The 14176-nt window shown below is 48.3% G+C and overlaps 1 protein-coding gene across 4 annotated transcripts in view; it reads left to right on the top strand.

The window, feature by feature from the left end:
* Nucleotides 1-269: 269 nt before the first annotated feature.
* TCERG1 (transcription elongation regulator 1) overlaps nucleotides 270-14176 on the top strand; it is a 29367-nt gene continuing 15460 nt past the window's right edge. The window contains exons 1-8 of one of the 4 annotated variants that reach the window (XM_058848506.1): nucleotides 270-410; nucleotides 1787-2012; nucleotides 4392-4544; nucleotides 4667-4904; nucleotides 7431-7673; nucleotides 11277-11339; nucleotides 12572-12769; nucleotides 14006-14121. In XM_058848506.1, coding sequence (XP_058704489.1) covers nucleotides 316-410; nucleotides 1787-2012; nucleotides 4392-4544; nucleotides 4667-4904; nucleotides 7431-7673; nucleotides 11277-11339; nucleotides 12572-12769; nucleotides 14006-14121 — 1332 coding nt within the window. In that variant the 5' untranslated portion in view covers nucleotides 270-315. The remainder of the gene's footprint in view (nucleotides 411-1786; nucleotides 2013-4391; nucleotides 4545-4666; nucleotides 4905-7430; nucleotides 7674-11276; nucleotides 11340-12571; nucleotides 12770-14005; nucleotides 14122-14176) is intronic. The other 3 variants (XM_058848505.1, XM_058848507.1, XM_058848508.1) reach the window with 3 other exon arrangements.

Genomic DNA, 14176 nt, shown 5'->3' with positions numbered 1-14176 from the left:
GTTTGGGGGGGCGCGCGCCGCCGGCTGCGGGCGGTGATTGGCGCACGTGGTTCCGACCGCTGATTGGCTGCCGCTCCTCCCTTTCCGCCTACGGCGTGAGTTCCTTCCGGTTCCCTCTCCGGGTCGCGCCTCACGTGACGCCAGACGCGAGCGGCGCGGGCGGCCCGCGCGCAGCCAATCGCGGCGCGTCCGGCTCCCCCCATTCAAAGCCGGCGGGCGCGGCGGCCAATGGCGGGGCGGGCTCGGCCCGGCGCGCGCTGACGGGCAGGCCTTCCGGCCAATGGGGCGCGGCGGGGCCCGCGCGGGGCGGGGCGGATGCGCGCGACGGTGGCGGCCATGGCGGAGCGGGGCGGCGGCGGCGACGGGGAGGCGGCGGCGGCTGCGGGCGAGCGCTTCGGCACCGACCTCCGGTACGGTGGGCCGGGCCGCGCCCGGGCCGGTCTGCCGGGCGAGCTGGGGCGGGGCCGGGTGGGTGGGAGGGCCGGTAGGAGCTCTCCCGCCTCCATTCCCGGCCCCTCGTGCGGTGGGACGGGCCCTGTTCCCGCTCACCGGGCCGGAGCTGCTCCCGGGCGCGGGACCGGGTGCCGGGGGGTCCCTTCGGAGTTCGGATAGACCGTGTCTGTTGTCTCTCACCGTCTCATAAGCTGCTGTATATCCGAATCTGAATCCCCGTGTGTACAATGTGACCATTGTATCGCAGTGCACTCAGTGGCGGGTGAAATCGTTCCCCCAGAGCCGCAGAGCCGCTCCTGCCGCTGCTGAACGCGAGGGTTTTCCTGTGTCCCCGGCCCCGAGAGCCCGTGCGGGGGCCGGGTGGGCAGCTCGGGGACAGCGGTGGCCGGGCCCTGCCGTGGGTCCCAGGACGGGGGAGGTGCTGGCAGTGCCCGGTGCTGCGGGACCGAGCCGTGCCGGACCGGGCACTGCGGGACCGAGCCGTGCGGGACCGAGCCTTGCCGGACCGAGCCGTGCCGGACCGAGCCGTGTGGGACCGAGCCGTGCGGGACCGAGCCCTGCCGGACCGGGCCCTGCGGGACCGAGCCCTGCGGGACCGAGCCCTGCGGGACCGAGCCCTGCGGGACCGGGCCGTGCGGGACCGAGCCCTGCTGGACCGAGCCGTGCGGGACCGAGCCGTGCGGGACCGAGCCGTGCGGGACCGGGCCGTGCGGGACCGAGCCGTGCGGGACCGAGCCCTGCCGGACCGAGCCCTGCGGGACCGAGCCCTGCGGGACCGAGCCGTGCCGGACCGAGCCGTGCGGGACCGAGCCGTGCGGGACCGAGCCGTGCGGGACCGAGCCCTGCGGGACCGAGCCGTGCCGGACCGAGCCCTGCGGGACCGAGCCCTGCGGGACCGAGCCGTGCGGGACCGAGCCGTGCCGGACCGAGCCCCGCGGGACCGAGCCCTGCGGGACCGAGCCCTGCCGGACCGAGCCCTGCAGGACCGAGCGGCCGGAGCGGCTCGGGACGGAGCCGCAGGCAGCGCTCAGAGCGCCGGGCCGTGCTCAGGCAGCTTTGGCAGATAAGGGAGAATGCGCTTCCCAGGGGCTGCGTACCCCATCCCAGCCCTGGCTACTATCCATTTTCATGAGAAAAAAATCGCGGTTGAGGACTAATAACCTTGAACTGTGAAGCAGAAGAACATCCTGCAATAGTTTCACACTTGACTTGTTGTGCACAGCCTGTTTGTTGGTGTTTATTGTATTTTTCGCGGTTCTGTGTCACAAGCGGCTCTCCCCAGCCCAGCAGCAAGTGGCGGTGACCCGTGTTCCCTGTCCCTGTCTCTCCCCAGGATGGCTCAGCAGCAGGCGCTGCGGTTCCGCGGCCCCGCGCCCCCGCCCAGCGCGGTCCTGCGGGGCCCCCCGCCCCTCCTGCGGCCGCCCCCGCCCTTCGGGATGATGCGGGGCCCTCCTCCGCCCCCCCGGCCCCCCTTCGGCAGACCCCCCTTTGACCCCAGCATGCCCCCGATGCCACCGCCGGGAGGGATCCCCCCGCCCATGGGGCCTCCACACCTACAGGTAAGGAATTCTGGGTTATTTAAGTGAGATCTAGGGAAATTTCGTTTGTTTTTTACACGTGGAAATGTCCAGTTCTGGGCCCCTCAGTTTCAGGAGGGACATGGAGCGTGTCTGGAGAACGGCAGTAAAGCTGGTGGAGAGTCTGGAACACAAGTCTGATGAGAGCAGCTGAGGGATCTAGGAGGGCTCAGCCTGGACAGAAGGAGGCTCAGGATGGTGCTGGAGTCCCCAGCCCTGGAGGTGTCCAGGGAACGACGGGACATGGCACTCAGTGCTCTGGGCTGGGTGGCAAGGTGGGGATTGGGCACAGGTTGGACTTGATGGTCTGGCTGGGCTTTTCCAGTGTATTTCAATTCCAGTTGGTTCTGTGATTGTGTTGAAATAGTACGAGAATGGACATTGAAATGGGTGAAGGAAACAGCAAGGCAAGATGAGAACACAGGGCTCAAGCATGGTGTTATACAACATCATACCTGAGGCATGCAAATACAGCTTCTGCTCAGCTCCTCCACTGCTAAAGTGATGCATGGTCTTCTGTTTTTCTGAGCATGAACAGTTTGTAAGGGACAGCACCTTTGTGAATGAGAAATGGATTGTTTTAATTGCCTTGTGCTGTTATTTAATTGCTTTGTGGGGGTGCCTTCCCATTAGGGCAGTGTAAGTGCCGTGTGGGCAGGCTGAGGAGCTGAATGGCACCACGTGCTGTAAATAATGGATTAAACCTACTATTTGTAATTACAGTTTGAAGAACCAGCCAGAGTTACTTTGGATCCCAGGCCTGGCTGTGGGTGTCTCCCTGATTTCTGTGTTTGATTTCCATCCAGGGTGTGCTGCTGCTCCCAGCTGTGCTCAGCAGTGTCAGCCGTGGCTGGGTGTCTCAGGCTGTGCTGGTTCCGTGCTCCACGCTGGGGGCTGCCTTCACTCCTTGCCAGCGGCCGCTGCAGAGGCAGATGGGATGGTCAGAATGGGGGGAGCTGTGCTCAGAGCAGGGCTCAGGATGTGCTGGGACCCCGGCTGCACACCTGGCACTGACTGCCCACCTGGTTTTACTTCTGGACTGGGGAAAGCAGCTGTAGCAGGTGGAAAGTGGGCGGCTTCTCACTGGAGTCTTTGTACAGGTCGCAAGAGCAAGAAAGGGGAAGCTCATGGTTTAGCAGGTGCAAGAGCTGTTGAGGAGGAGCAAGGGAGGGAAGACAGGCTACAGTTGAGTTGAAGGCTTTTCTTGTTTGTGTAGAATGCCATCCATGCACTCTTGGCTTCCTTCTTTAGTAGTATTTAATGCAAATTACCGTTACTAATTTGGTATGTGGATTTAAAGAGCAGTTTAAAATACCACTCTTAGAGCAGAAAGGTGGCAGCTCCCGACAGGAGCCAAGGACGTGGCAGCTGCCAGGGGTAGAGCTGTGGTTGTGGGAGCAGGGAGGCAGCTGAGGGCCCACGTGTGCAGCTTGTCTCGGAGCCATCCCCTCCCTGTGGCAGGGGGTGTCCTGGGCTGTCCCAGCCCCAGTCTCGCCGCAGGCTCAGGGTGAGCACAGCGCTCGGGGCTGTCGTTCATTAGAGCTGGGGTGATGGGGATAGTTAGGGCACTTGCAGGTGTTTGCAGAATGAGCTAAAGAATTTGGTGAATTTTGTCAACTGTTCTTACAGGGAAGTGTTCACTGTACTTGTTGCATGTAGGGAATTTCAAACAGTTCCAGTAAACAAGTAAAATGAAAGAACTGAATGTACTTTGAATGATAAACAAGTATTCAGGCTTTAAGGTAACTATGTGCAGGACAGGTCAGGATTTCCTACCATGCAATAATGAGCATGTAATTTCATCTTGTTTTTATTTTAATTGTCACAAGTTAGAATTTTAGTTAGTGGGGAATTTAGGAGTGTCATGGATTTTTATTAAGCCCACTTCTCAGCTGTGCTGACAAACTGGATGCTTTATTGTAATTTAGTTTTTTTTAACACTTCTTTCCTGGGAGGGTCAATGGTTTTTCAGGTATTTGGTTCACAGATGGGGATGTCTGAGCAGCAGCTCTTTGGGAACAGCTCTTCCATTCTTTTTCTTCCTTGCATTGAAATATTTTCTCCTTTTCAGGAGAGGACTTTTGGACTTTGACCACATTTCTGTTCATGCCACCTTTTTCAGGTGCCTTGATGTTTGCATCTCAGGAGTGAAGTGATGGCTTCAGCTGTTCTGCCATGGGTGGGGGGTTGCAGGAAGCACATTCCCTGAGCTGGGAGCATTGGATTGTTAGAGAGGCGTCCAAGTCTGGCACAGCTGTCCTTACTGCTGGTGTAGTGTCTGTTGGTTCCTAAGAAAGGAAAACTGTTTTAAATTGTATTGTTGTTATAATTATCATCATTATTGTTATTATATGCCTTTAGAGACCACCATTTATGCCTCCTCCCATGGGTAGCATGCCACCACCTCCTGGTATGATGTTCCCTCCAGGAATGCCGCCGGTCTCTGCGCCGGGAACACCAGCAATGCCCCCAGCCGAGGAGATCTGGGTAGAGAACAAAACTCCGGACGGGAAGGTGAGATGGGTGTCGTGGGTGGTCCTTCTGTGAGCCCTGCTCACACAGGCAGGTGCTGGGGGGGATCCCTGGAGGCACAGGCAGCAGTGAGCTGTGGTGTGACGGGCCACTCTCCGCCACAGGTCTATTTCTACAACGCACGGACACGGGAGTCAGCGTGGACGAAGCCGGACGGGGTCAAGGTCATCCAGCAGTCAGAGCTGACGCCGATGCTGGCGGCCCAGGCCCAGGCCGTGGGGGCCTCCACCCCCACCACCAGCAGCCCTGCATCTGCAGCATCTCCATCCACCTCCTCCAGCACGCAGTCCTCCACCACTTCCACCACCACCACGGCCACCTCAGTGTCCCAGACTAACTCCAGTGAGTATCTGGGGGTGGCTCAGGCCCCGCGGTGGTGGGAGCAGCTGGTGGGGATGCTGCATGGGGAATTGCTGCAGCAAAGCCTCGGTATTCAGGACAAGGTGGTTTCAGCATGGAGTGTGAATTTAAAGTACAGTGTTTAGTCCAGAAGAACCTTGCATGCAAACTTTTTTTCTCCCCAGTCTCAAAGAATTCTTCAGGTCTTTGTATACTTTTCTTCTGCTGTTACCACACGGTCTCAGAGCTATTACACATCTATTTCCTTTTGACTATAGATTGAGCTAAATTGTTTTTAAAAATGTTTCTCAAGAAACATTGATCTGAGGTAGGAGTTTAGCTGTAGCAATTTCCTCACTATTTCCACGGCATCTGTTTTTGTAGGTCGGGTCTCAGAGCTGCTGGTCTGTGAGCATTGGTTGGTTACAGAATAGATTCCCTTTCTTTGTTGTACAACTTTTATTAGCGTTATTCTTCTGCCTAAGCCTTCTCAGTTCCTATTTTCTACAGTTCCACAAAGAGGAAAAAGAAAGTCCTTGGAGCCATTTTTGTTTATTTATGACCTTTGAATGATAGTCTGGAGATTACTGCTGCTTCCATGGACTGAGCTTTTGCTTGTAGAGGTTTTCCAGCTAAGGAAAGGGGACTGAGTTTAGGCAGCATGCACATAAATGCATGGCAGTGCACACAGCAGCGTGGTTTGCAGTGCACTTTGGCACATGTGTGCTGCCCAGGTGCCTCAGTGCATGTCCATAGAGCTGTGTGTTAGGAGCTGTGTCCACAGCAAGCCCTGAGCGAGGTCAGCCCCCGTGCCCAGAGCGAGGTGTGCAGGGGAAGGAGCAGCTCGGAGAGTGTCCTGTCTTGCATGCAGGGCCACAGCCAGCACTGGTGCTGAGCAGGAGCCTGGCACTGGGACACTGAGCACTGTGCACTGAGCTGGGCCAGAGAGTGTGAAGGAGGTGAACTGTTCCACCTCCTGCTGTGGGGTAGAGTTGCATTCTCTGGAACTGATCTTTTTCCTTTAGCAGGTGAGACAAGTCAAGCTTAACTCACCATTTAACCTGAACTTCAGAATCTGTGTGTGAAAGGGAGTCAAATTTAGGTAACCCTCCAATCCTGTTTTCATTAAGGCTGGAGGGAGCACATGTCATTACAGCAGCAAAGACCTCGTATTGCTCAAAGCATTTTAGGACTTTTGTTTAATTTGAAGGGTAACTCAGTATGGTGTTAATTCACTGTGCTGAGCTATGGTTTGCTCCAGTTGTTGTGCTGAGTAACAGTTCAGGTGGGAGGTAAATGTTAGCTCCTGACCCGGTGTCGGGCTGGGGAGAGCTAGTCATGCTTTGGGAGCAGCACTTCATGCACCTTCTCTGAAGTTGAATTTCCTAATGTTGAATGCTGACAATCTGTTCCTCTTCTACCTGTTCTATCTGCTAAACTTTGTCTTTGCTTTCAAGAACTGTTACTGTTGGTGTCTGTGCCTAGGTGATGAAATTTCATAATTTAAAATAATTTTGTAACTCTTAAACTTGGCCTTTGAAAAATCCCTGGGATTTCTGGCTGAGCTTCATTCTTGCCTTGTACTGATTTGACTTAGGTCTTAAAAACCACATACTGACTGTCTGCTCTGTTTCCCTAAATGTTAGGCACTGCTAAGAACTTTCACTCTTTCTGCAACGCTTATCGAAAGAACAAAAACCTTTATTTAAATATGCTAATACTGGTATGTTCTTTGGAATGTTTCTGGTGGTAATAGAAAATACACGGTGTGCCCATTGGAATATGGCTGTAAATTGGTGTCCTTTCTTTACTTTTTTTAATTTTTCCCTTCTCCTCTGCAACAAATCTTACAGAGTGAGTTTAGAAGTTTAAGCAGACTTGTCGCAAGTTCCTGTTGGCCTGTGCTGTGAGACTGTTTGCTCCCAATTAAAACAATTTGAAATTGAAACCAGTCATGCTGCAAGGATTATAGAACTGAAAGCCAGTTGTGTATTTTCCTGCTGGGAGGCACTGAAGACCAAGAAAGTTCTTGCAGCTCTTGAAGAAAAGTATTTTCCTTTTCCTTTCTTATTTACACATTTTTATTGACATTTTCCTGTTCTGGGGGCACAGCCCAGCATAGTTTAAGGCAGACTGCTGTCATGCACGTGCTGCTGCTGTTAAAAGCAGAACCTGTGTTCATGTAACACAAGGACAGCCTGTTGCCATTGGAAACTTGATGTAATGTTCCCTTTCTGTTTGAACAGAATAGAACCTCATTTCAGCCTGTGTTTGTCCTTTGATACAGCCCTGCTACTGCTGCAGAGACATTTTAGGTGTAAAGAATGGGACAAATTGAAGATGGAAATTGACTTTCTTTGTGAATATTTAATGTTCCAGAGAAGGCAAAGTAATTTTTGTCCAGGAGTGTCTTCCTGCTGGTTGTAGCTGGGCATACCTGTTACGTAGCGGGAAACAGAGCGCCAGTATGTTTGCAGCAATATATTGCAGTGTCTAAGATACAAGGTGTTCTTTGTGTTTTTTTATCAGCACCTACCACACAAGACCAGACCCCGAGTTCGGGTGTTTCAGTTGCCACACCATCAGTCAGTGTTTCAACCTCTGCTCCTTCTGCTACACCTGTGCAGACTGTACCCCAGCCAGTCCCACAGACATTGCCTCCTGCAGTTCCTCATGCAGTACCTCAACCAACTGCAGCAATTCCTGCTTTTCCACCAGTAATGGTACCTCCATTTCGTGTCCCCCTTCCTGGCATGCCTATTCCACTTCCAGGTAAATTGGCAAACTGTAATTGTCTTGTCTGCTACATGTCCATGTTGTCAGTTGTTTGCACTCATGTGTCCACTGTGTACAGAACTTGCCTGGATCCTCTCCTCAGAGTATCTCTGAAAGAATTCAGGGTTAGCAGACAGACTTTTTAATTAACAAAGAACATATATTTTCTGGACTTCTAGTTCTTTGCTATACTTGGCAGAAAACAGCTGCATTTAAACATGTAGTGTCTAAATGAGAATATTGAGCACTATTTTTTACTAATTGCAATATTGTTTTAATTTTTTTCTACTTACTTGATTTAGACCTTAAATCTTGTGGATAAATATTCACTGGGACATGGATGAGCAGGAAAAATTATGAGCAGGAAATCATGACCCCAGTGATACCAGGTGTTCCCAGTTCTTTTAGGCTGCAGCCATTGGGTAGGGTACTGAGTGTTGAGGTGTGACCTGAAGACCCTAATGAGGCATTTAGGGTGCCAGGGTGTTGTTATTCACAGGCATTAGGTTTAAAGAACACAGAGAAGGAATCTTAGATGGCAGTATGCTTCTTCTGGATATATCATAATTTCTTAAATTTTTATGAAATATTTCAATACCTAAGGGAGGAATTTTAGGCTGGCAAAATGTTGGACTCACTGTCTGTAGTAGCTGCAGAGGGCCTCCCAGGAGATCACTAATGACTCTTAGCACTTACACACCACATTTCATTTGCATGGATACCATTGAGTTCATGTTCTGATACAAAATTGATGTGTTTCAGTGCACTAAACATACACCAGGAACTGATGATTTTGTGTTGCAGAGGGAGGTTGTATTGGATTCAAGTTAGTTTCAGATTTAAAAAGACAAGCAACTTTGAGCAGTACCTTCACGTTTCTGACTTTTTGTACAAGCTGAGTGAGGTGACTTCCCTGGTGTCCTCCTAATGCAGTCACCCAGTGGATGTGGAGGGAGGCCTTCACCTCCCTGCTGAATTGGAGGGATGAAAAGTAGCCCTTCAGAACACTCCTTTGATAAGAGAAAAAAGCCTGAAAGCAGTTAAAGTGCTGACTAGAAGAGAGCACCAGCTTTTAGCTGCCTCTGCTTTTAGAATAGTATTCTAAAATAACTGGGCAAACCGACTTTAATCTATGTTGGCCTGAAAAGGAAATCACAGGGTAGTACTCGTTGGTTTAAACCAGGAACCAAATACTATGCTGCAGGTGATATTCCAGGCTGAACAGCAAATGAATAAAGGCTAGGAAAAAAAAGTCTGTTTATTGGTGAGGTTTGGAAGAATAATAAAAACAGCTAAGCCTTAAAGGTGATCAGCTGAGTGCTCTCAACTGCCATCTCTAACCTTGCCAGCAAGGGAGCAGCATGGAATGAAGGGTCATTACACACAGTGAGGGATATAATCTATGCAAGTGAGACTTTGGGTAAAATGGGATGGTCAGAACAGTGGAGAAGAGTGCCAGTGGAAACAGAGGTTCTGGGTGTATGCCCAGGTTGGGCTTTGTTGAAAGCTCTCAATCAGAAAATTTGGAGAGTAATGCAGTGCAGGAGCAAAGACAGAGTAGGAACATCAATCTCCTGAAACTCATTTTTGAAAATGATTCTTTTCAGAACTTCCCTCGTAAGAAGTGTTGGCTCTGACCAGTTCTCCTTGTGAGCTGGGCTGCAGGTGGAACCCACAGCATGTCAGAAGGACACCTGGCAGCAAAGAGCTGCTTCTGCTCGTGGGTAGTGGGTCTGATTTGTCAGTTTGCTTAGTTACAGAATGAAATCTATCAGCTTCTTTCAGCTAATTCTGACTTGAGTTGTCTGTGATGGTTTCTAAACACTGTAAAAGAAAAGGAAAACTAAAATATTTTACAATAACAAGAAACAGAAGAGAAGTCAAATTACTTCAAGACAGTATCAGGTGAAGTCAGGAGGTCTTATGAAGGCTAGGCTGTAGATGTCTGGGGCTTTCAGCACCAGGTATGATATCAGCCAGAGGATTTGAAGTTACAGGGACAGAGCTGAACAATACCACTGTCGAGTGATTTCAAAGTTAATCTCTGTGTTAAACTGTAGTAAGAAGGAGTAATGGAAGAGTTCCCTAGTGATATCTCATAATCTCAGATCTTAAAAAGTAAGTCTGCTTTCTCTCAATTCCTATGTTTTAAGTCAATTTTATGTTTGGGAATGACCTTGGCAGCGGAAACAGCTTGGGTGTTTGCTCAGTCTGATCTGTGCTGCAGCATCCCTAACTCCAGCGATCCCCAGATAGTGTTACTTGTACTGACTCACGTTGGAGACATGCTGTAACTTCCTTAACAAAACGAATTCGCAGGTCCATTGTCAAGTACATTACGTGACCGCCCTTCCAGTTTAGACAAACACTTTAATCAATGCTGTTTGGGTCAATGTTTTTATGTCTCAATCCAATACTTTTAAAAATAAAACTAGGTGCAATTCTCTCATTGAAATTATTTTTAGAGAACATTACAATTCTGTCTTCTCACAAATTTATTTTCAAATAAATTGGCAATATTTATGTATGCTTTGCATACTAGATCTCTAATGACCAAATCCAGAAACTACTTTGGTTTTAAACAGGGGTTTAATTTCACTTTCCACTGGAGCATTTCCCACCTCACATGATGAATTTGATCTTTTGAAGGGAAGTGTTTCAGTTTCTGAGCATCCAGACTGGACCAGCCAGAGAGCACTTCTACAGTTGCCTGCTACACCCAAAATGGAGGTTTTGGAAATGCATTCCCCTCAGCCTTGTCTGATTTCCCACTGATTTTGATCTGATCAAAGAGGATGAGCTGCTTGCCTTTTTGTATCATTTCTTGCTGAGCTGGAGAGCAGACGAGTGCATGGGGCCACCTCTTTCAGGACGAGTTTTGGCTTTTAAAGCATTTTCAGCTCATGCAGTTCTTGATAATGAAAAATAAAGAGAATGTCCCTGACTAGTGCAGCTTTGTGTACCTCTGTCTGCAGCTTCATTGCTTTGACTTCTTTTACCCCCTTTCTTTCACATCCAGCCTTGCTGTAATGGCCCTCGTACCCTCAGCTTTCCCTCTGGGTTGCATTTGGCTGTCCACTCTGCCTTGCTTTGCTGCTCTGACTAGTTCAGACCTGTCCTTCTGCCCTTACTCTGCTCTCTAACTGCAGCAGCAGACTGGGAACCTCAAAGCCCTTGAGTTTCGTTGTGCTGCTGCTCCCCACAGCTCTGTCCCAGCAGAGGCTGCCTGTAGAAGCAGCCCCAGCTGCTTCAGTGGGATATTTTCCTGTGATGCTGCCCTACATGGGGAGCTGCATTCCCCTTTGGATGAACTTAAACCCCTGAGTCTTCACTGAAATACTTTTTTTTCCTTTAATGACATCCCAATAATTTGCTAAGCAGCTGGTTTAACATAAGCAGAAACTGTTGCTGCAGCTTAAAATTAGTTTTATATTCAATCTGGCATAAAATGTTGGAGCAAAAGTAATTCACATTTTCTTGCTGGAAAGCTTCTCTGCCAGCTGCAAATGGCATTCCAAATTGTGGCAGGAAGTCCATAGCACCCCGTGGTAGCTGACATCCCATGGCAGCTTTCCAACATGCTTCCTATCCGTTTTGCAGGTGTAGCAATGATGCAAATAGTCAGCTGCCCGTATGTAAAGACAGTCGCTACCACCAAGACCGGTAATTTCCAAACCCATCCTAGTTCGTTTTGTCTGTAAGTTGGCATGGTAGTGAATGTGGTTGTTTCTTTTATTTCTTTATTTGCTTCCCCACTTGAATGATTACATATACTTTATTTTCAAAACCAGTATAAATGAAATACCGTATTTGGTCAGGAAATAACTTCCCCAAATAACTGTTAGTGTCAGCTTATTCTGTACCCAAACTCCCGCAGTTTTCTGTCACCATTGAGTTCTGTAATGACTGTGACTCTCATGCCCATACTTAGTTCCTAGTTTCTCGTGTGGGTTTTTGTTTTCCTGCTCCACATGTGCAGTGGCTGGCTGTGCTCGCATGTTGTGTGCGTGTCTGTGTGTCTGAGTGTGAACTTTTCATATTTCAATTATGGATTTATGAATAGTCACTCGCTGAGAACATGTTATGGCAATGTGTAATGCGTGATTTCCATTATTTAAAGTGAGACTTTTTCAATGTTAAAGGCTCAAATTTATGATCTTGAAGTTCCAGTCCTATCAATTGGTTGTTGTAGAACTTGTCATTCCAAATCTGTTCATTATACTCACTTTGTTGGGATGAGTGGAGAGATAATAGGATACTGCAGCATTCTGGCTTTCTTATCTCGGGATATTTACTTGTCATTTTGTGTTAGGATTTCAGTAAAATGTTTTTTTTTTCACTCAGTTTGCAGTACTAAACAAACCCAACAATCTGATACTGTTTCATTCTCATCAGGTTTTATCCAAGGCTCTGAATTAATGCCAGTATTTAAGATTTGTCAGAGTTCTGTTCTATGACTCAAATTCAATCCACTCTTGCATTTTTTAAGAGCAGTAGGAGTATCTTGTACAACAACAGCATAATTAAGCTGTGGAGTAGACTTAACCCCAATTATTTGCTGCAGGCATCTGATAAAGACTTTTCTAATAAATAGAGAACCTAATTTTAAAATAGTAGAATAAATGTTGAAAAGCCAACAAGCTTTGCGCTTTGCAGAATTACACAAATTAATTAAAATCCAATTTGCCTGGGAATGGGCATTACTGATTGCAGAACAGGAAGGAAATTTGGTGACAATGCCTTGCTTTCCAATTTAACTTTGAGAACAATCCTTCTGTTTATTTCTTTGGGCTGGATATTTGTGAGCTAAGTCGGTAAGGTGCTAGGTGTTGTTCCTTAGGCCCTGCATGGTCACTTACTGTCTGCTTTCCTTGTTCCTTTCTCCCTTTGCCCAGGGGTCCTGCCGGGCATGGCTCCCCCCATCGTGCCCATGATCCACCCGCAGGTGGCCATCGCCGCCTCCCCTGCCTCGCTGGGAGCTGCTGCCGTCTCCGAGTGGACAGAGTACAAAACAGCAGATGGAAAGACCTACTACTACAACAACAGGACTCTGGAGTCCACATGGGAAAAACCCCAGGAGCTGAAGGAGAAAGGTACTTGGGGGTTTTTTATACAGCTTTGTGCTGGGAACGTGGCTCAGCCCGTCAGTGGTTGTGTTTGAAAGTGCAAGCGGGAGTATTCCTAATCCCTGCTCTCCCTTAAGAATGTTTTGAAATTCTGATTACAAGGATCCACGTGAGTTGGTCTTCTGTCTGAAAGTGACAGCGTGTTTCCCACTATTACTGTAAGAGTGTTTGGTTCTAGAATTGCTTCCAAATCCTGTGCTTAGGGCAAATGCATGTTCCTGGGGCAGTAGAAAGTGATACCTCCCCTGCACAGCTGTTGGAGAAGATTCCAGTTGCAGACAGAAAGTGAGGGGAATTGAGGGCAAAAGTCAGCCACACTAAGGGCTGTACACCAGGAAAAAATGAATATCACTATGCTGAATTTCAAATCTTGAAAAACTAAATGTATAAATAGATTTGGACTATGAAGTAAAATAATGTCACCTCCCCATGTCCACATCCCTGCGTTGTGTTTGTGTAAATGCACATTAGATCCAGGGGTGGTGTTATATGGGAGGGAAATTGCTCTTGTATCATAAATAAGGAGGAAGGGGGAAAAAGTCCTGTGGCTCTCACCCAGTTCAGAAAGACTTTTAAGAAAGTAAATCCAAACAGTTGTGCCTTTTATTGTTTTGTGAATTTTTAGTTACAAGAAGTCTTTTTTTAGACAAATGCAGGACACTTACACTGTTGGATCAATTAATGCCCATCTTCCTAATAAATCAGGTTAAATAATAGGTCTTTTTACTGAGGTGAAAATATCTAGGACAGCAAATACTAATTTTGCTGAGAGAAGATTATATGTTTTATACTTTTTGTAAATGAGTGTAGAGAAATCCCCAGGTGGTTCTGCATCGTCTCTGATTTTTATTTTTATTTTTTCCGCAGCATTTAAAATGTGAAAGTGGTCTTCATTGTTGCACTGTTGGTTGAGAATTATTGTTGGTTTAGCATTTCTGTTATCACCCTTTAGTCAGACTTTCAGTATAGAAGCTGCCTCACAGTATTTCATTTTCCAGTACCAAGTAGATCTTGGCACAGGAGATAACTACGACTTTATAAGAAGACACTGTAAAGCCCAAGAGAGACAAAGTGGTGAGAATGTATTGAAAAGAAGCTTTGGGTTGGTGTTGTATTTGGAAAATTGTAACGATAAAAAGAAATTTGTTGTGGTTCTATAGTGGTTTCTTAATAATTCTCAAGAAGGCTGTTGTCTTTATTTAGAAAAAATGGAAGAGAAGGTCAAAGAGCCAATTAAAGAACCCTCAGAGGAGCCTTTACCAATGGAGACAGAAGAAGAAGAGTCTAAAGAAGAACCTATAAAAGAACTGATAAAGGAGGTAAAAGACCTTGAACCCAAAAGCCAGTCTGAAGTCTCACATCCCTCAGCTGTGG

This window comes from Poecile atricapillus, chromosome 13 (genome assembly GCF_030490865.1).
Source record: "Poecile atricapillus isolate bPoeAtr1 chromosome 13, bPoeAtr1.hap1, whole genome shotgun sequence".
NCBI lineage: Eukaryota > Metazoa > Chordata > Aves > Passeriformes > Paridae > Poecile > Poecile atricapillus.
Note: the sequence above shows the minus strand (reverse complement) of the source record. Positions and strands in the feature narration are given on the sequence as shown.